This window comes from Sphaeramia orbicularis, chromosome 10, assembly GCF_902148855.1.
Source record: "Sphaeramia orbicularis chromosome 10, fSphaOr1.1, whole genome shotgun sequence".
Lineage (NCBI taxonomy): Eukaryota > Metazoa > Chordata > Actinopteri > Kurtiformes > Apogonidae > Sphaeramia > Sphaeramia orbicularis.
This window is the reverse complement of record NC_043966.1, coordinates 30468526-30491699: the sequence shown is the minus strand read 5'-3', so window position 1 is coordinate 30491699 and position 23174 is coordinate 30468526. Positions and strand designations below refer to the sequence as shown.

The following is a 23174-nucleotide window of genomic DNA, read 5'->3' as shown; positions in this document are numbered from 1 at the left end:
TAGACAACCTGGTTGCAAATACATGGTTGTTTTACTAGGTATAAATAATCATAAAGCAAACAGTTGTTTTTGTAAACTTTATTGTGAAAAATCAAACAGACTGCTAAGATCAATATATATATTGATACAATGTTAATGGCCAGTAGTTCTGTTCAGCTGCAATTGTGATTCTTGAACAACGTTGTTGGAAGTCTGTAGTTCCTTCAGCCTATGGGACAAATGGGTGATTTTTAACCCGTGACACAAAGCGACTGCCCTCTCTGTAGTCCTTCTCATCATTACTTTCTGGTGTATAAAAAGAAAGGACATCAACTCTAAAAGTGAAATAAGAAAACTAAAAGTACAAAACTTTGGTCTGCTTCCCTTCACTGGCTGTTTCTCAAATTCATTTCAGCCATAGAGGGCAGAAGCAATCAACTGTTTAAAAACTCAACAGGAAAAATCTACAGAAACAGGTTAACCTTGCTCCTATTGAAGAACATAATATCAACCTCATCAAAATAGGAAAAGTTAGTCCAGTACTCACATTTTGCCAGTCGCTTATATGGTAGCTGAACATTTGCTCTGAAGGCACGTCAGCTTTTACCTCCCTTACTCTCACATCTTACACACACAATGATAACAACAGAACAAACACACTGACCTTAAATACAGAGTTATTCAAAAAAAAAAAAAAATTGGAAAACAACTAGACAAATATGAGCGTACTGTGTAACAGCGGTAAAGGACTTCCTTCATCGAAGAACTGACAAGCCCTACGCTGTCTAATCCCTCCCCAAATCCAATATTCTGTTTATTCAAACCCCGACCTTCACAGCCCCCCACCCCCCAATAAACCTACATTCTATGCCTGTACGCTGCACTCTGCAGCATGTACATGTGTAAGTAGGTATGCAATGTACTGTATACTGTGTTCATAGAGGAGTGGTCTTGAGAGGCTGGTTGTTTCGGGACAGCATTAAGTGAGAGGAACTAAGGGCGTGCTAGTTTAGGCTCGTGGGATTTCAGTGTCCCAACAGCATCCTTCACTGCATGATAGATGATGTTCTTCACCTGAGGAAAGGACAGGAAAAGTCTGTTAAACACTATATATGTGTATTATCTTGTAACACTTCTGAGTCTACCTAACTGGGACATAACCAATGTAACCAAACTTATTTTATCACTCTTTTCACCTTCAGTTACTCTGACATCCTCAGTAGGACTATCCTAGCGCAATGGAGAACATATAAAATAAAACTAATTAATAAAAGATTGATAAAAGGAAACAGACGTGCGAACCTGTAATTTGTCTTCGTGGTTTGTGTGGGTAGTGGACAGATGTCTGAACTCCTGTGTCAGTCTGAAACAGTGTCTCACGTGTTCAGGAGATACAAAGTCTTCGGCCACTTTGATACAACTGTAAAGGTTGTGAACCTGACAAAAAAAATAAAATAAAATAAAAAATAAAAAAACAAAGCACATGTTATATTTATGCCACCATTGTGTGATGCAGCTTTCCAGAATTTTTTTTTTACTGGTTTAAAAAAACACAATAGTAATTGCAAAAGAATTGCAGTTCATGATAGACCTTATCTAAAAAACCCAAGAAGGTTCCCACAATGTGCATAAATGACATTCCTGACCATTTCTCATCCCTTTAAAAAGGTGAACCAATCATTGCAAAAAGCTTAGTAAGGTACAACTTTATATTAAAAAACATTATTTAATACATCTACACATTAAAACTGCATCTTGCTGGAGGTAAGAGGATCTGTTTCTTGAATCTTTTTAAATGTCTAACACAAATTTATCTAGCAACCCCAACAAAACACATGCCATGACCAAGTGTTTGGGCACATAATGTCTAATAACACAACATTTCTGACCTGGTGTGGAGCTCCAGCAGGGATAAAGACAGCATCCCCTAAGAACTGTACAATGGCCCAGCCCTGGACTCCATATTCTTCATAAAGTCTGCGGCGGAGCACCTGGTCCAGGTACCAGCTCTGGTCATGAATGGGGTCATGATCTGGTGGGTTTTCTTGACCTTGTTCCTCTCCCACCTTAGAAATAAATAAAGAGGAAAATTAAAAAAAAAAAAAAAAAAAAAAAGAAAGAAACAAGTCTCAATCTGCCTAAAATTTATATTATATTACTCGTAGTGTATTGAAATTACAGGTATTTTGCATTTTGAGACAGAACTCTGACCTTGCGGAGCAGTTCTCTGATCTTCTCTGCGTCCTTGGCAGCATAGATGTGCCAGAGAGCTCCAGGTTTCTCCTTTCCCTCATACACCCTCCTCTTAGTCATTTCATCTACATCGCCCTCTTCAATGGTGGTCATGACCTCTGGAGGATCAAAGATAAACACAAATAGAAACACATCCAGGGCACCAGTGGGTCATCTTATAGGACTGAAAGATAAGAACATTCTATGGCCATGTTTCAGATCTCATTTACCAATTAATTACAAAAACATTGCTGTCTTTTATTTACTGTACATGAAAGACTTATTCTACTTTTTATGTCTATTTGGACAGTGACAGCTTGGGCTGTCAATTTAAAACTGTCTTTTCACTTTCTATTAAGCAAAATATGAAAACTATCAAATTAACATATATCCATCAAATCGTTTTGACGAAAACTTCTGCAGTTCTCAACTGGTGGCCCACAGCCCAGTGGTACACATAGTTCCAACTCAAGTACTCCACAATTATAAAATATTAAAAACTAAACTAAAACATTAAAAAATATATATAAATTCTAAGATACAGACCTGTCTGTGTAACATGCTCATATTTGCATAAAATGTTTATTTGGTTTTAATGACACACACAACACCAGCCATATGGATTAACACCCCCCAACCCCTATTGTCTGAGCTGGAGACTGAAGTACTGGTATTCATTTGTATTAAATCTATTGAAAAAGTTTACATTTTGCGTGACTTATAATTAACTGAAAATGTGGGTCAGTAGGTAGGCCATTTGAGAACTACAGAGGTGAAGAAAAGGACAAATTACACACTACACAATCACATTTACTGACATAACATTCACGTTGACAGCTTCTTAACACTGATGTACAGAGAAGCAAACACTGCTACCTGAATATACATCAACCTCTCAATTCACTGCAGACTGATCAGTGATTCAGAAAGATGGTTAAAAAAAAATAAAAAAAATCAAGCATGATATGTGTACTCTGGTGGATGTTCATCTTCCACCAGTCCAAGGCTGTGCATTTGAAAATGTGTGCATTTATCTGGGTGACCAATAAAGTATCAGACAGTTGAAGTGTTGCTGTGTGCTTGCTAAATCGTCATTGCATTGTCTTTCTCATGAATATTTCTCATGTTTTTTGATGTATGTAAAATCAGGAAGGACCACTGAATGAGGACAGTATGTCTATGGTCGTACTGCTGTCACAGTGTCACTGCAAAGATTCAAAGGAATCCCGCATGGGCGTAGGTAGCAAGAATGCCAGTTCTAGATGCCCTTCATTCAATCTTTTCTCCTACATAGTCAGGACCAGAGCACAGTTCACCCAAAGCTTACAGGAAATGAAAATACGCCAACTTCAGAGATGAAGGTAAATGTTCAGTTCAGTCAAATACTGATTGAACCCCATGTTAGGGGACAGAATTCATGAGTGATCTGTAAACAAAACATCTGAACCCACACTAAAACATACATAAAAGGAGATATCAAAAGAGCAATAAGGGAAGTTGCAATGCATACAGCATTTCTGAGGTTAATAAAGGTTGCATTTACAAGGAAATGCAAAACGTGGAACAAAACATGCCACAGTAGAAACAGTCGGGTCCCAGTGCTCTGGCCCCTCCTGAAGAGACTATAATAGAAGGATGGGGTGGAGGAGTGAAGGGGGAGTTAGTCAAGAAGAAGGGCATGCTACTCAAGTGATACAATTCAAAGTCTACAGACCTTGGCGTCCAGAGATATCTGCCTCTGTGAATGAGAAATTTTACCACAATGTAAATGGTTGAGACACACTGAAGGGTCTCTTTAGGGCCTTATTCAAGCCAATGATGCCTGGAGCAGCTACAACAGTAGAAGTATGGTGTATGGCACAAAACTACAATTGTACACTACACAATGCTCAGGATCAATCAGTAAGGAAACCCGCCAGTGAATAATGTAAATTAACTGTGGGGAGTTCTTCCTTTTACTTCCTAATTATTATATTATACAAGAAAACCTGAATATTGTAATGAAAATTTAAGATATGTGGAACTGGTATGACAAGTTGTTTAAAGATATACTGCCTGGCCAAGAAAAAAGTCACACACACATCATATTGTTGGACTGCTTTTAACTTCGATTGCAGAACGCATTTGTTTTTGGCCAAGATCTTGTATTGATAATGGGAAAGTCGGCCCTCTGCATAAAGCTGTTTCCAGCACATCCCCAAACTTCTCAAAAGGGGCTCAGATCTGGACTCTGCAATGGCCAATCCATATATGAAAACGATGTGCCATGATCCCTGAACCAACTGTAGATCAACTGCACTTCTTAGTTCTTTTAAATCAAAACTGAAGACAAATCTGTTTGGCATTGCTTTTACCTTTTCACTTATATATACATACATATACATATATATATATATATATATATATATATATATATATATATGTATATTTATTTTTAATTTTTTTAAATGCTCCATTATGTCTCACACTGTTTTTATTATGGTTTATGTCCGTTTGTCATAAATGCTTTCATTATTTGTAAAGCACTTTGAATTGCTTTGCTGAAGAGTGCAAAAAATACAAATTCAGTATATTAAGGATCAGCTGACCTCATTTTATGGACATATGACATTGTTGAACCTAGACCTGACCAACTGAACCCCAGATCATAACACTGACACCATAGACTTGTACTGTAGGCACTAAACAGGATGGGTAATCACTTCTCCATCCACCTCTATTTTCACCCTGACACACCCATCACTCTGGAACAGGGTCAATCTAGACTCAGACCACATGACCTTTTTCCACTGAAATACAGTCCAATCTTTATCCTCTCTATCAAACTGATGGATGTTTATGAAATGAGAAGCTACTCACTGCATCAGTTACGGTAAAAGAACTTGCTTCCAGTTTAAACATAATAATCACTACAATGGAAGGATCTTTTTTGGGCCAGACAGTGTATAGATGATTTAAGTGGATTTTTTTTAAAAATAAGAATTTAGTGTTATGTAATAAGAGTACATTTATGTGTGTGTGCCTCAAACAGATTGAGACAGAGAGACTGCTGACCTTGCTCCTCATCTCCACCTTCACCTCCACAAGGGATGCCAACATAGACCATGACGTTAACAGCATCAGACACATCCAGATGGAGATTGGTAGTCCCCACTTTCCTGTCTTCACTTGAAGTCAACCCTTAAAATAAGAGAGAGACAGTGAGTTAGAAAGAAAATGCAAACATGAGCTTAAACAGGAGACGGGATGATTTATAAACAATAAAGTGAACATAAAGTGAACCATTTCTCACCATAGGCATTGTACATTTTGGGTCCAAGGTCGGGCCGAACAAAAAAGTTTGGCAGACGGGCAGCAAGGTTTAGACGGCCATCTCTTTTTGTGTACTCGGGCAAGGGGAGGTTTTCCATCAAATCATCAAATCTATGACAGAGAAGGTATTACCGAATAAATTATTTGGCACTTGGCCAATAAGATTCTGAAATGGTTTAACAAAATCAAAGCAGGATATGTCTGAATTGTCACAAGAACTTTGTTTTCATAATTAATCGAGTGCAATTTTAGTTAATCATAATTTTTCATGTATAAGTAATCCTACTGAAATAATGCAGGGGTGGTGAGAAAAGAGACAAAGCAATATTTTTCTGAGGTTCCTCACCGTGTGGGCATCATGTCCCTGAAGTCCTCTCCCGGAGGCCAGTCCTTTAATTTCAACACCATAGGTTGGCCATCATTATCTTGAAGTCGTTCTAGAATCACAGAAAAACACATCAGTGGTCATTTACTATCAGAGAAACAAAATTCCTAGACTTCCAGGCTATATGACCATGCCAACGGTGGCTGTTAAGACTCATTATATGGAGTGAAAACTTAACAAAACTTAAACAAAACTGTAATATTTTACTCAATTAAAAAAAAAGTGAAATCTTGGGCTATGGGCAAAAGCATGTATTGTGAGGTCAGTGTTTTTGACCTTAAACAAAAAAAAGTGAACATTTGTGCAAGAGTAATCAGGTATTAACAGCTGATAACAATGGATGGATGAATGTAGGATCTTAAAACATAACAACTCTGGTCAAAGCTTTCACAGACACAAAAACAAATAAAGTATAATTTAACAAATGGCCTGTGTACTCACTGTTAATGACCTGGAAGCCGTCCCAGAAGTCTCGCACCTTCACATCAGAAATGATAGCACAGTTTCTACAGTTGACCAAGTCTACATCCTGGCCCCCAAACTCCTCACTGAAAGCCTCAGGCCGCCACAAGTTAGATTTCAGGCGCTTATGGATCCCTGATACCAACACCGGCTGGACACGTAACAGAAAACATTAGAAAGCTGACAGAATAAGAGCAGTTATTATGTTTCAGGAGTCTTATTCATTGCAGTGCTTACTTGACCCTGTTTCCAACATTCTCTGAAGATCTTCCAGTTGTTGCTGTTGCTAGGGTCCTGCAGGCAAAGGAGTCGGCCATCACAGAGCCAGGAGTGTGAGGTATGTGGTTCCAAAACACTAAGACCAATTACTCCATCCTTGCGTCCACCTAATACACTGAGCTCCCCGCCCTCAGAGGCCCCGGTCCGACGGCCCTCTGCCTTCTTGGTCTCCACAACAGAGGCAATGATGTGATCCAGGAAGTTAGGGAGGCTGCTCTTCAGCTTATCACTCTGAAAGACCAACAAGAAATTTTTGGTTACCTTGTTGTGTACTTGTCACTACAGATATAAAACCTGCCAAATAAACACATAATTGAATATTTAATTCATAATACATGCATTGCAGTATCATCATAAATGGTGCAAGTACAGCTAATGCTGGTGTTTCTGCTGTTTACATAATTTCTCATGAACATGTTTAGTTACTCATATTGTGAAGATGCACTGAAAAACTCGTATCGATTACATATTCAATATATTTGACCAAGAAAAATATTTGGTCAAATGATTCAGACTTTCCAACTGAAAACATTTTCCTTTGCTTCCTTTTCCTCATTACTATTGTGTGCTGGGTTTTAGTGTATAGTGTAATAAAACATATTTATAGAAAATCCAAACACTAGAAACTGACCTAGCTGATGGCTAGAGTTGTTAAGAGTGTGTTATACGTACGCCTGCTGAGGTAAAAACAGATGGGAATGGTACTCCACTCTCTCCTGGGCCCTGTGGTAGCTTTCCTGGTCCAGAGTTGAGCAGGTCTCGCAAACTGGAGCCCTCAGGTTTGGACTGAGCAGTGCTGGAGCCCAATAACAAGCTATTAAATAGCTTAGGACTGGAAGCAGAAGGCTTTGACAGGGCACCAAGGGAGTCCAGCCCAAAGGGAGGCCGACTGTCTCGACTCATCATGGAGCGGAGTGAACCGGACTCTGAAAGAATTAGGCAGGAAGATGGTGATAAAACTTATTTTTTTAAAATTGTTTTAAAACGATTTTCAACTTCAGTTTTGATGCACTTCAGTTACAATGACTCCATATGTCTTTTGCACTCACCCTTGGTGTCATCCTTGGCTTTCTGAGTAGCCAAGTCTGCCAACCAATGTAGAGCAGAGCTGTTGCCCTCTCCTGATGAGCGTGACTCCTTGGAAGAGGACTGGGTGAGGTTACACGGGGAGGATGTGCCACTGGTGGAGTTACTAGTACTGCCCACACTTTCCCCACCCCCACTGTCTGATGAGACTGGTGTTTGTGTCGTCTCTGTTTTGATAGCTGATGTTTCACCGTCTGGTTTTGGAGTAGTGCCAACACCAGACGCTGCTGCCCCAAGGCCACCACCACTGTTTGTTGTAGACTGCTGAGACAAGCACAACCAGACGGTTGAGCCTTTAAGTTCAACACACTGCTGTGTTGAGAAGCACAAAGCTAGAAAATAGTAGAGGAGATACAATACCTGTGAAATCCCATTGGGGGCATTAGGGCGCACTAGGGTCTTGGTATTGCGACTGGTACAGGGACAGTTGGCCTTAATACCCCACTTGCCTCTTGCTGAGTGCACCATGTCACCTATGTTGTAAAGAGCTAAGAAAAAAAGGAAATATGAAATCACTTAACTTGATCAATACAAGTTTGTATTTAACATGTAAAGCTTCACAAGTAAGGATTTATGAATATTTAATTCAATCGTGTATCCACATGTTACCTGTCCCAGGTATAATCTGTGTAGGCATGAGGTTCTGAGGCTCATGAGGCTGGCCTTTAGCACACTTTAACCAAGAAAAAACCTCATCTTCTGGACCTTCATCTACATCTAATGACAGAAGACAAAAACCAATGTGTTAAAGCAACTGAAACCCTAATAACCTCTTTATGAAAATTTACTTTGTCATGCATGATTGCAAAAAACACATATGGCACAAAAACAATTTAAAAGGGTCATACTGAAGTACTGGCTATCAATCAAGTGGGAACTCAGTAAAAAATTCCCCAAATGTCTCAATGTGGACACTCACCCTCTCTTGGTCTGTTCCTGCGAAGTCGATAGCAGTCTAGACACACTCCAAAGCCACACTTGCGACACACCCAGTGGATGTTGAACAAAGTAGTCTCACAAACATCACACATTTCTCTGACACCTCGTACTGCACGTTTCCATGCCACTTTTTCTGAAGAACAGACCAAATAAACATGTTACATACATATAAGACACAATAAACAGGTATGTTGAGACAGAATTTAAAACAAAGGCATGACTAGTTCTAAATGTTCAGTAAATAAAGATTAAATCAGTAAGCTCTTATTAAACTCACGATGCGGTTCCACCATCATCATGGCCTCCTTCTCTGACATGACCAGCTGACAGAACTGGTCTCCAACGTTGGCCAAGATGTACTTTGACGTGTCAAGATCAAGACCCTCTTGGACAGTTGGTGCAGGTAACCACAAGCCCATGGCCATGGAATCACTCTGCTGGGGGCTCAAGAAACCTTCTACACGCAGCACACCTTTACGAGTGAAGGCCAATCTGGGCAGGTAAAAAGGTAGATCAGTAACATCACACACCCACACCACATCTAATTTGTATCTGCAAACATATAAATGTGTGTTGCATTTGCCTGACATGTACCTTCGGAAGTGGAAGAAACGACAAGCCACATTAGGATCATCATCTTCATCACTTTCTTCATCTGTATTTCGGTATTTACGGTATCGTTCCAGGCGGCACTCCCGGCACTTGTGCAAGTGTGGAGCCACATTAATACAGGAGCCATCCTGGAGAAAAGACTCCCCAGACTGTTTCAGACGACGCACCTTGCTCTGATCTTTAAGCACCGATTGGCCCACTGGAGGAGACAACATGGTGTTAATTCCAAAGCTTAGTCTGTATGACCCACAACAAATAATTTCATTGTTAGTAAATAAAAGTCGTACCTTTGAAAGGCTTGTTACGAGGACGGCTCTTGGGAGCACCCTGTGCTTTAACTTTCTGAAGCATGGCCGCATCCTTGGAAGGAAGTGGTGGTCCTCCGGGGACTGGCCCTTTCTCTGGACCATCCTCATTCTCACTCAGGTCTGACAAATCACTGTTGCTGCTGGATTCTGAGTCGCGTTTAGATGACTGGCCTCTTTCCTCCAAGCTAAACTTTTGAGATGGACTCTGATCAAAGGGTACAGGCACATCTTCCATGCCACCTGTGCCAGTACTTGCAAACATGGGACAGCCTGCAGTGGATGTAGGCATCTCCTGAATATCCTGCTCCTCCCTTTTCACAGTCCCTTCATTCTGTGACCTCTGTGATGAGGCTGGTGCTGGAGAGGAAGAAGAGCTGGGTGAAGTAGCTGTGGAGAGTGCTGGGAAAGTGGAGGACAGAATGCCTTTAGGTGGTTCTGCCATTGTGAAGAGGTTTGGCTTGCTGTCTGAGACAGAAGCCAAGGTCTGTGGCTCAGTCCCAGAGAGGCCAGCAAAGGATGTATGGGGAGTTTTCTCCCCATATGCCAGAAATGGATTGGTAGGCTCTTTGGAGGCCTGAAGAAAAAGGTTCTGGTGGTTATCTGAAGTGTTAAAGCCAGATTGTAGTCCTAGGCCTCCTGCAGTTCCATTATTGCTGTTTCTCTTAGATGTACTCTGGGCTCCAGTGGCTGCAGCCAGACCACCAACGGCAAGGCCAGAGCCTCGGACCCCTGACGAGACAGCTATGCCCTGAAAGGCCAATGATGATTTGTTGAGCACACCATTTCCTGTTGTATGGGTCTCAGGCACTTTGGGCTGCTCTGACTTTTTCAGCCCTTCCACAGAAGCCGCAGGCTTGAACAGGCTTGGGGGCTCTTTACTCAGGCTCTCAGACACTGCAGTGAAGTAATTGGTGTCCTTGGGTTGGGCCTGAGCAGCAGCTAGGCTTGGGCTGGAGCCAGAATTCTGGGTCATGCATTGGAAAAACAAATTTTGGTCTTGCTGGGATTGGGTTTCATTTTTTGCTCCCCCAAAGCCAAAGCCAAAGGGCCTGGAAGTGTCCTGGGAAGCTGTGGTAGTGGTAAGTGCTCCGTTAGTTTGAGGGTTAACGTCTCCAAATACAGAAGCAGCTGACACTGCTGGTGGCACACGAAAACTTGATCCTGCCTTGTTGCTCTGAGGAGAAAAAAAAAACAAAGTCAATGCACATTTGAACAATTATGACAATCAGATAAGTAATTAATAGTTAAGCATGTAATTGATAATTACAAATTATTCACTGAATAAATGGGCAAAAGAGGTGTCCTGGATCTCAAAAGAATCATACATATGATACCATCTGTCTTACCTCAGTCTGGTTTCCCCAGGCAGGAGCTTTAGGAGTGAAACCCACAGAAGCAGAAAGGGCCACACTAGGGCCACTGTCATGTGAAGACCAAGAAATGGTGACAGGCCCAGGTGAAACAAGAGCAGCCGTTTTAGAATAAGCTGACTGGGAGGCCTCCTCTCTCTCTGGCTGTGGTGATGGGGAGGCCTTGGGGGCTGGTGCACCAGGGACCAGGCTTGGCATCTGGCCTAGAGAGGGAAATGAAGTAGTGGAGAAGGGGGAGGGGGCTGGTTTGAGGGGAGGAGGGGTGGGGGTGTGAGTAATGGTGGATGTGGAGTCCGCAGCCCCTTGTGTGCTGAGTGAACGACCATTTTCTTTGACGTGGGCAGGATAACGAAGAGTGGCATTCGACTGGTCCATCTGGAGTGAGGAAGTGATGTTGGGGGACGACACTCTGCCCTGAGGAAAAGGTCCATCTGAAGGGCCTCCGTTTTTGGTTGTGCTGCTTACTCTCTCACTTGAATCTCCTCCCCATATTCCCATTCCTTCTGCTGGGGTTTTGTTGGAATCTCCGCAGTTTTGCCCATCAGCTCCTATGTCTCCAGCTCCTTTAAAACGTTTTAAGTTCAAGTCATCCTCACCTTCGGAGGCAGTCCTACGTCTGCGTACACCATCACCCTTGACTGTTTCACTGTCCTTCCTACGACGCCCATTTTTACCGAGCTGAGATGGGAGAGGAATGTCATTGGCACAGTTTAGTTTATAGTGAAAATTCAAATGCATATTCTATTTATGCAGCACTGTATGGTACATTACAACAACTTACCTCCTCTTCTGCAAGCATTACATGCATCACCCTGGGATCTACCATTTGATTTTCTTCTCCCTACATTAACAAAAAGGTTTTGTAGCATTATTTCATATCAAGACTAAACAAAAAAATATAGCATTAGCACATTACACACCTTATCCATGGTAATCTCCATAATGTGTGAGATGGGGTCGTGTTGTGAGACAAGTCCTAAGGCCCAACACTCTTCAAATTCTGGCTGGTACACCCGAACCCTGCGTCCTTGAATAGTGTATGATCCTTAACGACAGATGCAATAAGACATCACATTTAAACAGTTTGGAAACCATAGAGTTAGAAAGGATAGTGAACAGAATTGAATTCACATGGGGACAGATTCATTTTGTTGTGGGATAAGAGTGTCATCTGTGAGCATTGCTGTTTGCAACATAAACATTGTGCATTTCCACTTTCCACTAGCAGTAGCCTGAAATTTGAAGATTATGTCACTATCCATGTCTCAGTTGTGGGTAAATGACAAAGACCTAAACTCGTAAATATACCTTTTACATGGCTTTGCTACTTGTTTAGATTTGTAGGTTCAACATTAGTTTTTAGGGTGAAATTTATAGTCTATTAATAGTATAAGAGTGCATATCTCACCCTTCCTAAAGATCTCCTGTAGTTCAAAGTCACTGCACCAGCTGGAGATGGCAGCCTGCAGGGAGGGCTGCTCCAACAGCAATGGGTGTCTTATATCTTTATCAACCTGTACAAGGACACAAACCAGACTGTCCTGAAAGTGTGTCATGTGGACAACAATAACACAAACACAATGAATGCAAAACACAACTAACAATTACTGTCACATGCTTATCCTTTTGTTTCTAAAAATGACTTTGTCTTTAAACTATCACTGTCTGGTGTAAATACAAAAAAAACATCATACATGTCAAAAATCTGTCATTTGAAAAGGCAAGTATGCTTTTCTGAAAAGTTGTACTTAAAAGTATCTGGCTTTTCAGTAAAGCACACTAAAAATCGAAATGAACAGTGCCATCAGTACATAATAATTGTCCATAAGTCCATTATAAAAATTATTTCCGAAAACATTAATGAAAAATCATCAAGCACTGTTAAAGTTACACACCTCAAACCTCTGGACTGATTTGTTATCAGGCAGCAATTCAAAATTCTTGCTTCCAAAGTATTCCACTGGAACCAACGCTCCTAAACCCACTCTGTCCACAAGTGAGCGGAAGGCCTATAAAAAAGCAAACACCATATAATTGTTTTACTTTGAGAAAAAGTACTAATACTCAGTTCTAAAAAGTAAGAATTAACACTCGATTCCTGTTTCCTTTTTAAATACTCCATATGTATTTCACAAATTTAAACAACACTAGAGGTGCAACAATAAATCCAACACATAACATTTTTTCAAATGAAGATTCTATTTGTTAAATTAACTCTGGGAGAAGTGTTTTTTTTTTTATCTTTAGTCATATAAATAATAACATCCAAACTTTAAAAGCAACAATGGGGATGAATACCCACTAAGAAATACTGGGCTTTCACATAGAATAAAACAGTGCTGCCTGCTCACTGTTCTCTGGACTTACTCTATGCACAAAAATCATGTTCATCTTTACTCACCAGGGCTGGCCACGGTGCAACTGATGTTGGGGATCCAGGAGTTCCAGTGACATCACGTCGATTGGCCCACACAATGGTGTCTTCCACCAGCACAGCTTTCACCCCCTCTCCATATACCTGCACCCATGAACATCGCTGCGAGGCATTCTCAAACTCTACAAACACCTGCAGCCAGAAAAAGAACCACAACTCAATCATAAAGACTGAAATAAGTATAAAAGAAAGATGTAGGATTGACATATCTTTTCAGAGTGACCCTTTGTGTGAAGCCTGAAGAAGGGTGCAAATGACATTGTGAATCATTCAAATTCAATAAAAGGTTAAGATATACTGTATAAAAGTTAAGATGAGGCACAATTACTTAAATGGAACCAGCATCTACTGCCTGGTAATGCAAATATAAATACATGTTGCAAATTATTCATGGGGGTTTCTTGGAAGTTTAAAACAAATCTCAACCCAGTGAGAAATAAGCAGTTGTTAAGAAGTAATGATGAAATTTATCTCAGAGGGTCACACGACATAAATTCACAAGCACGAGTACAGCTTTTGGATTTTGGAAGACCCCTTCATAAAAGTTCTCAGTATTTAATTCCAAGAAAATCCATGACATGAAGTGGAAAAACTTCCTTACATGGGAACATTAGCATGGATTGACACTTATTTCTTTGTTATAAAAGTGATGCCTCAAGAATATTTAATGCAAATCAAACTTCAGTGGCCTGTAAAAGTAGAGTAAAGGCTGGATTTCACATTCTATTTTACATAAAACTATGGGCTGATTTACTTGTAATGGCAAAGCATCTCTCCAAATCAAACATCATTAGGTTTTCTTTAAGCTGATGATGAAATTATGAACTAAAACACACACCTTATGATAAACATAATATTTTGAAAGTTCTGAAATATTTCAGGTTCGTAACTACATTTCTAAAAATGGCATACATCCATACTTGTTATCAAGTTAAAGCAATGCTAAAAAATATCAAAATGGCTATTGCCACAGTACTGTGGGACTACTTTCTCATTTGTCTATTACCACAGAGCCAATCAGTGCCCTCGTTATATCATGTGTAGACAAGGTAACCTATCACCCTGCTGCCACAGTACTGTGACAATAAGCATCGCACATGCCATGTGCTTATCTGGTTACAGGAAAAGGCAAGGATACCGGTTACCGGAAGCTGGTTTGTGCACCTATTCACACTTTCAGTTTCAGCATGGAGGCAAACTACATGAAACGGGGTGACTGTTTTGCCTCATATGAGGAATTTGCCCAGGTTTTTGATCACTATAAATCAGCCACTGGGACAACATTCAGAGTGCAGAGTTTGGATCATTTGATTGGCTCTGTGGCAATAGCCATTGCTAAAAAATATCTTGTGTCCAAATACTGTAATGATCCAGTTAGCCAATAAGTAACCACTTTACTGTGCCACAATTCTACCTTAAGTCATAATAATGAACAATCTAATATAGTCATGTGTTCAATGTAAAAACAACATGACAAACTAAACCTAAGTTTTAACAGAACACTTCAGAATCACGTTTACTGGATTCAGGATTTTTATAGTTGGCTTTAATCACTCTAACTGAAGACATGAACCATTTGTTACTGTGGAAAAGCTGATACTGCAGGTTGTTAGGGGGAAAACTACCACAGAAACAGCTACATGTTTAACTTAAATAGTTTTATTTAACATAGCAAGCAGTGAGAACCAGAATGAACCGTTATCCGTCTGCTCCGTGTTCCCTACTGCTTCTCCTTCAAATCACATACATTGTAAATCAGAGTGGGAATTTCACATCATGTTACTGATGCTTTAAAATATTCTGTAAACATACTTGCCACTTTGTCACTTGTTTAAAGATTTTTTTAAAAAGCCAGGGACAGCCAAAAAAGCAAAATATTTGCACAGACAATCAGATGTCTTAATATAAATGTAATATGTGCCCTCCTTCCACCGTACATAGGAATGTTGTTGGTATTGGTCTAAAATTATTGAGGTGGTATATCTATGGGTGTATACAGACCTACTTCACTTGGTCCGTTTAAAGTGGACCAGAGTTTTTTTCCCCAGAAAGTCTGGACTTTTTTGTAGGTACAAATGCAAACATGCAAACTCTGATTCTAACCAAACAAGCAGACCTAGACCACCAATGGAAAACAGACTTTTCACAAGCAGAATCACACTACAGGGTTTTTCCTACTATTATATGATGTAGGTGCTCAGTTCTTAACAACGAGAAGCTTAACAGCTTCTATGCCCGCTTTGAAATGAACAGTGCTCAATCAGACATACCACCCAGCAGAGAGAAGGTGGCACTCACTTTGACAGAGCTCGACGTGAGAGGGATGTTCAAGAGTGTAAACATGAGGAAGCCTGCAGGACCAGATGGGATTACTGGAAGGGCCCTGAGAACCTGTGCTGACCAGCTAGCACCCATCTTTAAAGCCATCTTTAACCTCTCCCTTTCAGAGAGCATCATCCCCACCTGCTTTAAACAGTACTTCGATATCCCTGTCCCAAAGAGAGTCCAGCCCACCTCCCTGAATGACTACCACCCAGTAGCCCTGATATCCGTGGTGATGAAGTGTTTTGATCGGCTGATCAAAAACTTCCTCACCTCCTCTCTCCCTGTCGCCCTGGATCCCCTGCAGTTTGGTACCACCCCAATAGATCCACAGACGATGCTACTGCCTTCCTGCTCCACACGGCTCTCACCCATCTGGACTCTGGTTGTGGAATACTCATCAGCGTTTAACACCATAGTTCCCTCCAGGCTGGTCACTAAGCTGAGTGACCTCGGACTGAACTCTTCCTTGTGCAGGTGAGTTCTCAGCTTCCTGACTGACAGACCACAAGTGGTTCGTGTGGGCAACCACACTTCATCCCCTCTCACCCTCAACATCGAAGCCCCTCAATGGTGTGTGCTCAACCCCCTGCTATACTCACTCTACACTCACGACTGCTTGGCCACATCTGAGTACAACTTCATTGTCAAGTTTGCTGATAAAACAGCTGTGGTGGGTCTCATCTCCAACGACGACGAGAGAGTGTACAGGTGTGAGATCTGCTACCTGGAGGACTGGTGCCAGCTCAACAACCTCCAGCTGAACATCAGCAAAACTAAAGAAGTGATTGTGGACTTCTGCCAGAAACCGCAGAAGGAGCGGGACACCGGTGGAGAGGGTGGACGTCTTTAGATACCTTGGAGTCAACATCTCTGAGGATCTGACATGGTCCAAACACACCAAGAGGTGTGTTTGGTGAAGAGGCCCATCAGTGTCTCTACCACCTCAGATGTCTGCATGACTTCCAATTCCCCTGCAGGATACTCAAGAACTTCTATATCTGCAGAGTAGAGAGGATCCTCTCGGGCAGTATCATCACCTGGATGGGCAGCAGCTCCAACCTGGACTTACTGACCATCAGAAGGGTAGTTCGCTCAGCGAAGCGCATCATCAGAACCACCGTCTCTAACCTACAGGACATTTATACCAGAAGCTGCAGAACCAGGGCTACCAAAATCCTGAGAGAGCCCACTCACGCCAGCAATAAACTGTTCTCACTGCTACCTTCAGGGAGACACTACCACTGCCTGAAGGCTAACACCAAGAGGATGAGGAGGAGCTTCTTTCTTCAGGCCATCCGCATCGTCAGCAAACACTGACTTCTTTCTTTGCTCTTACACCTGCACTTTGCACACTCAGCACATGCAATCCACTTTATGCACATATAATACACTTTATATTTATACTATATTCATATACTTCTTAGTGTATTACGTACTTGCTTTTTTTTTTTTCTTTTCTACTGTTGTCCTTGTTGTCTGGTTGTGTGTAAGTATCCGGAGAAGACACACATACAATACATTTCACGGCATGTTGTACTATGTATAACTGTCTATGTGACAAATAAAGCTCATTTGATTTGATTTTTCCCTGATCTAATGGTTGTAGTTGTTATCTGTAATGTGTGTATGATAATAATGACATAAAATTTACAGAAAATGTTCTTGTGGGAGGACACCAAAACCTTCCCTCTGTGTATTTAAATGTTTTGTCAACTTCACGAAAAAGCTGGAACTACCACCTTGTGATTAAAACATTTGAAACATATGCAAATGTTCCTCTATCCCCAGAAAACAGTCAAACTTATGGGAGTTCAAGTGGGTAATATCTGGCTACAGTATTACTGACCAAGACTGTACTAGTAGTCCAACTGTGGACAACAGCTATACAAATGTCCTACAACAAAGAATCAGGACACTGTACCAATAAAACCAAGTCCCTCAAACCACTAAAGACCCATGATGTGATTGCAAATGTTACACCTGAGACCTACATCACTTAAAGCTGCGGTAGACTTTCGCCACCAAGTTTTCATCAAATCTGTAAAACCCCAGTCCTCAGTATCACCAATCTGCAAGTCTTTCTGTGATTACTCACCTGAATCTCTTCCCTTACGTTGAACAATTTCGAAGTGTACTCCACCATAAACCAACCATGTGTTTACAAACAGAGCCAGGAGGTAACTCGGGCATCTTCGGAATTTTGTCACAACGTGCACTGTGGGAAGCAAAGGCTCACGCCGCTGCCTGGCAGCAACAGCTGCAAGAAACACGACACAGAAACGGCTGGATCTCCGCTTCCTTTCAGCCGTTTCGCGTTGTGTTTGTTTCATCCATATAATATCATATGGTTGCGCTTCCGCTGCCAGGCAGCAGCACGAGCCTTTGCTTCCCACAATGCACATCACAACAAAATTCCGAAGACGCCCCAGTTACCTCCTGGCTCTGTTTGTAAACACAAGGTTTGTTTATGGTGGATAGCAGTTCGAAATTGTTCACCATGAGGGAAGGGATTCAGGTGAGTAACCACAGAAAGCCTTACAGATTCATGATACTTAGGCTATGACTGAGGTTTCACAGATTTGATGAAAAATTGGTGACGAAAGTCTCCCGCACTTTTAAGGTCACTAATTTTTGGCTCAGCTCAGAATTTCTGATGTCATAAAGGTGGTTTAATTCTTACCAGGATAATAACCACAATAGACACTTACTCTACAAACCTAACTTCCTCCTGCACGTTATGCTCCAGAACATGGATTAAAACTTAAAAACACACCACCCATTGATCACTACTGACCTGTCAATTCTCCTAGGTTATTTCAAAGACTTTGGTGGATATTTTTAAAGCAAAAGAAAAGATAGCAAGAGGGAATGTGGGGAACGTGTGGTAAGGTTGACTTGTTGATAATATATTGTGCACTTTGAGACTAAGTACAGAATAAAAATGAAAGCAGACTTCAGACTTTTTAACAGAAACTGGGCAAAACTGAAAAAATAATGAGGCTCAAATTAATTTAAAAGAATAATCAATCAATCACAGTTAGATGCAGTTCTGTCGTAATGATGCAACAAGGATAAGAATATTAACTAACAGATTCACTCAGTTAACAGTTTTTTAGTCAGCTGTCAGTTTTCTCTTCTGTTCTTCAAATGCAGCAGCTGTGTTACTTTGTTGCCTGTATTTTAATTCTTCATATCTCTTTAAAATGAATTTGTTCCTCCGGTGAGAAATATGCAGCTGATCTAAAGTTACCCATGTCCATGAGATTGGTCACCTGAACACACTAACAAGCCTTGGGTTGACAGAGTGAGGTGATAACTACATTTGGAGTTCCACATAGCATGGTAACTATGTTTGGGTTTGTCCGACTGGGTAACAGAAGGGGATCCTAACTCTGGTGAACTTGGGTAATGATTCAGACACCTAGACTGTTCTACACCTACAAATGCAAAAATCCAGATACAATGTGGATCTCTCTTTTTAAGTTACACTTTATTGAAAAATCTTCCACTGTCCAAAAATATGATAAAAGCAGTATCACCCTAAATCTTTCTTCAATTGTCTCCAATAAAAGTTTGTGTACAGGGCAAGCGGTGAGCACAGCAATGTTATTCGCCTGAAGCATAAATTGATTTTTTGTAAAGTCAGAGGATACTGTGCTCACTTTTGATCCAAGGCAAAGCTCCTTTCCATTAGCAAGGTGCCTTCAAATTTAGCCTGCAGTGATGTTCACCAGCCAATTCTGACATTTGCTGATAGTATATTACAGTCCATCCTACTCTCCCAGTGGAGTACTACCATCAAAAGTTTTCAGTCTAGTTTATGCACTTATATATTTATAGATGTGTGTGGCTTTTTTAAATAGAATTATGTGTTTTTCTTGTATCTTTTGTCTGACACTCTGAGCGACCGCACAAGAGTTCCTATGAGTGTATGCATGAATGGCAAATAAACTTTTGAATCTTGAATCAAAAACCAGAGAAAAACTGAAATATATACACTTTAGACACTGCAGCCAGAAAATTTCTTCTGTAACAATTGTTAACTTATTAAACTTGTTGCTTATTTTTGTTTAGTAACTTATTAAAAAGCTCTGCTCCTTCTGCCACACATCCTGAAGGATCAGACCAACTGCAGTGGTGTTTAAAGTTGCAAAATAAATGCATTCTCCACAAAGTACGTCAAATGTTAAACATACCTTGCTCTTCACATGACAACAATACGTTTATTTTTCAAGGCTTTTTGTTTATGTTTTCTGCCAGTCACAATACTTGCCAGTGAAAATTACATTTCTGCACTCTCCAAGAACCTTCACAGGTTGTTCACTGAAAACATGTTTTACTTTATAAAAAGCTACTATGAAAAGCTCGTTGCATGATTGCAGTACATTTTATCCATTTTGAGGAGTATATTTATGTAGGTCAGCCACCACCACCACCCCAGTATTTGCAAACCCAAATGTCTCTATAAGTACATAGCCCGAAGATATGTAACGTTACACTTTACGTAGCGTCAGCAGATTAATTAAGTTATTCGTGTTCACTGATTCCAGACAAGATGGTTAGTTAAATGGATAACGATGTGGATGTTGTCGAAGGAATCCACGGTTCACCCCGATCCTCATCTGAACTTGTGAGGCCGTTACTCCACTGACATTAGCTTTCGCAGTTTGACAAGCTAATGCTGCTATTCTCAACCGATGATAGCCGTTTGTGACATTTCCCCCGGCGTTTAGATATTCATATCGGCTAAAAGTACTATGTAGATGTTTGCTACGACGCTGCGGTTACCGTTAGTGAAGGTAAATGTAATACTTTGACGAGATAAAAAGCGAACAAAGCAAAGGCCCGAAAATCCCCGGCCTCGAGTTTAGCTTCGCCCCCATTGCCTGCGACTTCTAGATCGCTAATATTTGCACAAGCCGACGAAACGCACCATGGGTAACGGTTAAAAATGTGTTAAATTTGGTTCGAGTAATAGTTAACAGCTTGCAAACACTTAAACTGTCGGTTAATTTAGCTTTTATCCGCAAAGTACGGCAGCGCTTGTATGTAAACACTGACCGTGAGCCCTGCAGCGGCGGTTGTTGTTGTCGCCTCTCCTCCGCTAACCTCCGGGGCGGCCAGACCAATTACGCTGACCGCCCGCACCGTTCCCCGGAGCCAGTCCCGAGCCAGTGCAGCCTGGTCAGCCTCGGATCCATTCGCGGACCTGCCGTCGTCGAGGAGCAAAAGCAGACGCTTCCCTATCAGTTCGAGAGAGTCCCCCATGGTTTGCTCGCTAGCTAGCTGCCTCAGAGAGCCACCATGAACAGTGTAACTTCTTAGCTCGGGATGGAACTCAAGAAAGGAGGAAGATAAAGCAGGGCGAGGGGGGAAAAAAGCTGCGGCGACTTTGTTTTTCAGTCTGCAGAGAGGTTTCCTTTTAGAGGGCGCACCCGGGAGCACGGGGCGGCGGACCGAGTCACGCCAGGAATTTAGATAGTGTCGATGTTATTGTCCTCGGTGCTAAACGACTATCCTACTCTGTCCGCCATTGAGCTCTGCAACAATCAAACGCACTCCTCGTACACAGGCAGCACTGCGGAGACACAGGGCAGGTCTGCGCAAACGGCGACCTCTAGCGGTAGGTCCCAGAACCAGCTTAATGATTACTAATGTACAATGAAACGCATGGGTTTTCAGGATTACCCGCAGTGTTTTGTTGAGGGTGGACCACCTCTGCAAGTGACTGAAATTAAAATATAAGTCAGTTAGGATCCAGTATCAGTATCAATACATCCTAATGGAACTCAGAAAGGAAATGTTTTGGCTTTTTCATGTTAAATAACTGTCTTGATTGGAAACAGAATGGTGTAACAATTTCTTCAGCTGCATTTTTTGTGGGATGTCATTTACAGGGCAGCGGTTTTGTTTTGTTTATTTTTTTTATGTAAAGCTCTTGTCCCCTACAGATAACAAAAATGAATTTCTGGGGCTCAGGATGATATGAAAGTTTTGCATTCATGCATATTATAGCCTGGAATTTCTGTTGTTTTAGTCATTTTAGAATCAGTCAGCTTTATTGGCCAAGTTTGTGTGCACACAAACAAGGAATTTGACTTAACCTTAGTTCTCATTGGTTATAAAAGATTTTTTTTTTTTTTTTTTTGTTTTTGTTTTTTTTTATAAAACTGTACGAGTAGTGTGGGACCAAACACTAAACAGAACAATAGTGCAAGAGTAAAATTCAAGAATTTTTTCAGGATTCAAATATATTTTTTTGCTTTTATCAATTCACTAGCTGCATAGGACACAGAGAATTGAGATGCTGTTTCTCTCTCACCTTATTGTGTAAATGACATACAATTAAAAAGAGAGGTAAAAATAGAATAAGAATACACAGAGTGGCATAAAAGATAAAGAATAAGAGAATTTAAAAGATATAAATCAAACCTATTTACAGTAGCAGTGGTAGTGCAATCCAGAAATGAAAAGCAATAGTGCACTATACAAGGATAATAGTGTAATCCAGGATAGGTGCATACATCCATATACTATCTGTCTCAGTTTGGCATTCAGCAGAGTGACTGCCTGGGGAAAGAATCTGTCCTTGAATCTATTGGTTTTGGCTTATTCCATTCTGTAACGCCTATCACAGGAGAGAGGTTTAAGAAACCCAGGTCATTTGAACATTTTTTTTTGTTATTTTGTTTGCTGTGTAAATGTTTTCCACATGGTTTGTGTGTGGTGTTGTGTAAAATTTTGGTCTTTCCACCATTGATTGCGAACCTGTTATTACTCAGAAAGGAATTTATCCAGTCTTTTGTCAGATTTTTGTGCTTTTTAAGAGTCTGGGCTTGAGTACATTTACATGCCAATATTGAGATATAGCGCCACCTACTGGTAACAGAATGTAAACCCTGTGGGGCAATCATGACTTTGAGCTGTATGAATTTCTCTTAAAGGCTGAATAAAGGTTTTCTCTTTTTCATTCTTATTAATTCGTGACAAACACTAAGTGGACATTTGCATATGTTATGTATGTGTTCCACACAGGATATACAGCCATATGACACATTATTGGTTGGGAAACACTGTCAGTCCAGGTCCATGCTTAACAATCTGATCAAGACCAGGCCTTAGGATGTCTGCATGGCTACAAAATAAATCTGTGGAACGCAGGCCCCTCCCCATATTGCATGGGCCCCTGTGACAGTGGCCCATCCCAAGTTGCATGTGGACGCAATGACCAATTCCTCACTGCTTACAGTTTTAATGTATGTTGTTTTTATCTTGTTATGTCTTTCACATTGTTTCATCTACCTCTTTTCATTTTCATCCCGTTGTCATCATTTTGCTCTTGTTCCATCTCTTAACTCCCCTCTGCATTTCACATGGCTTTGCTGAAGTCAGCATACCAAAACTCATCCACAGAACACTCTTCTACTATTATAATTTGGAAAATGAATTCA

General features: G+C 40.9%; 1 protein-coding gene across 3 annotated transcripts; it reads right to left on the bottom strand.

Moving 5' to 3' along the window:
* Nucleotides 1-63: 63 nt before the first annotated feature.
* On the bottom strand, nucleotides 64-21284 carry kdm3b (lysine (K)-specific demethylase 3B). 3 transcript variants are annotated; one of them, XM_030144891.1, is made up of 25 exons: nucleotides 20785-21284; nucleotides 13366-13530; nucleotides 12860-12973; nucleotides 12373-12478; nucleotides 11885-12009; nucleotides 11746-11805; nucleotides 10941-11642; nucleotides 9574-10768; nucleotides 9269-9485; nucleotides 8952-9166; nucleotides 8655-8807; nucleotides 8345-8452; nucleotides 8096-8223; nucleotides 7699-7999; nucleotides 7322-7575; nucleotides 6608-6880; nucleotides 6350-6521; nucleotides 5870-5960; nucleotides 5504-5634; nucleotides 5266-5391; nucleotides 3926-3949; nucleotides 2191-2330; nucleotides 1869-2045; nucleotides 1282-1416; nucleotides 64-1053 (listed from the first exon to the last, which is right to left on the bottom strand). In XM_030144891.1, exons 1-25 carry the CDS (start codon nucleotides 20989-20991, stop codon nucleotides 973-975), a joined length of 5400 nt encoding a protein of 1799 aa, XP_030000751.1. In that variant the 5' UTR covers nucleotides 20992-21284; the 3' UTR covers nucleotides 64-972. The 3 variants fall into 3 exon arrangements, with proteins under 3 accessions (XP_030000751.1, XP_030000752.1, XP_030000753.1); XM_030144892.1 differs by having other exon boundaries at nucleotides 7699-7996; XM_030144893.1 differs by lacking the exon at nucleotides 3926-3949.
* Between the last annotated feature and the right edge of the window lie 1890 nt (nucleotides 21285-23174).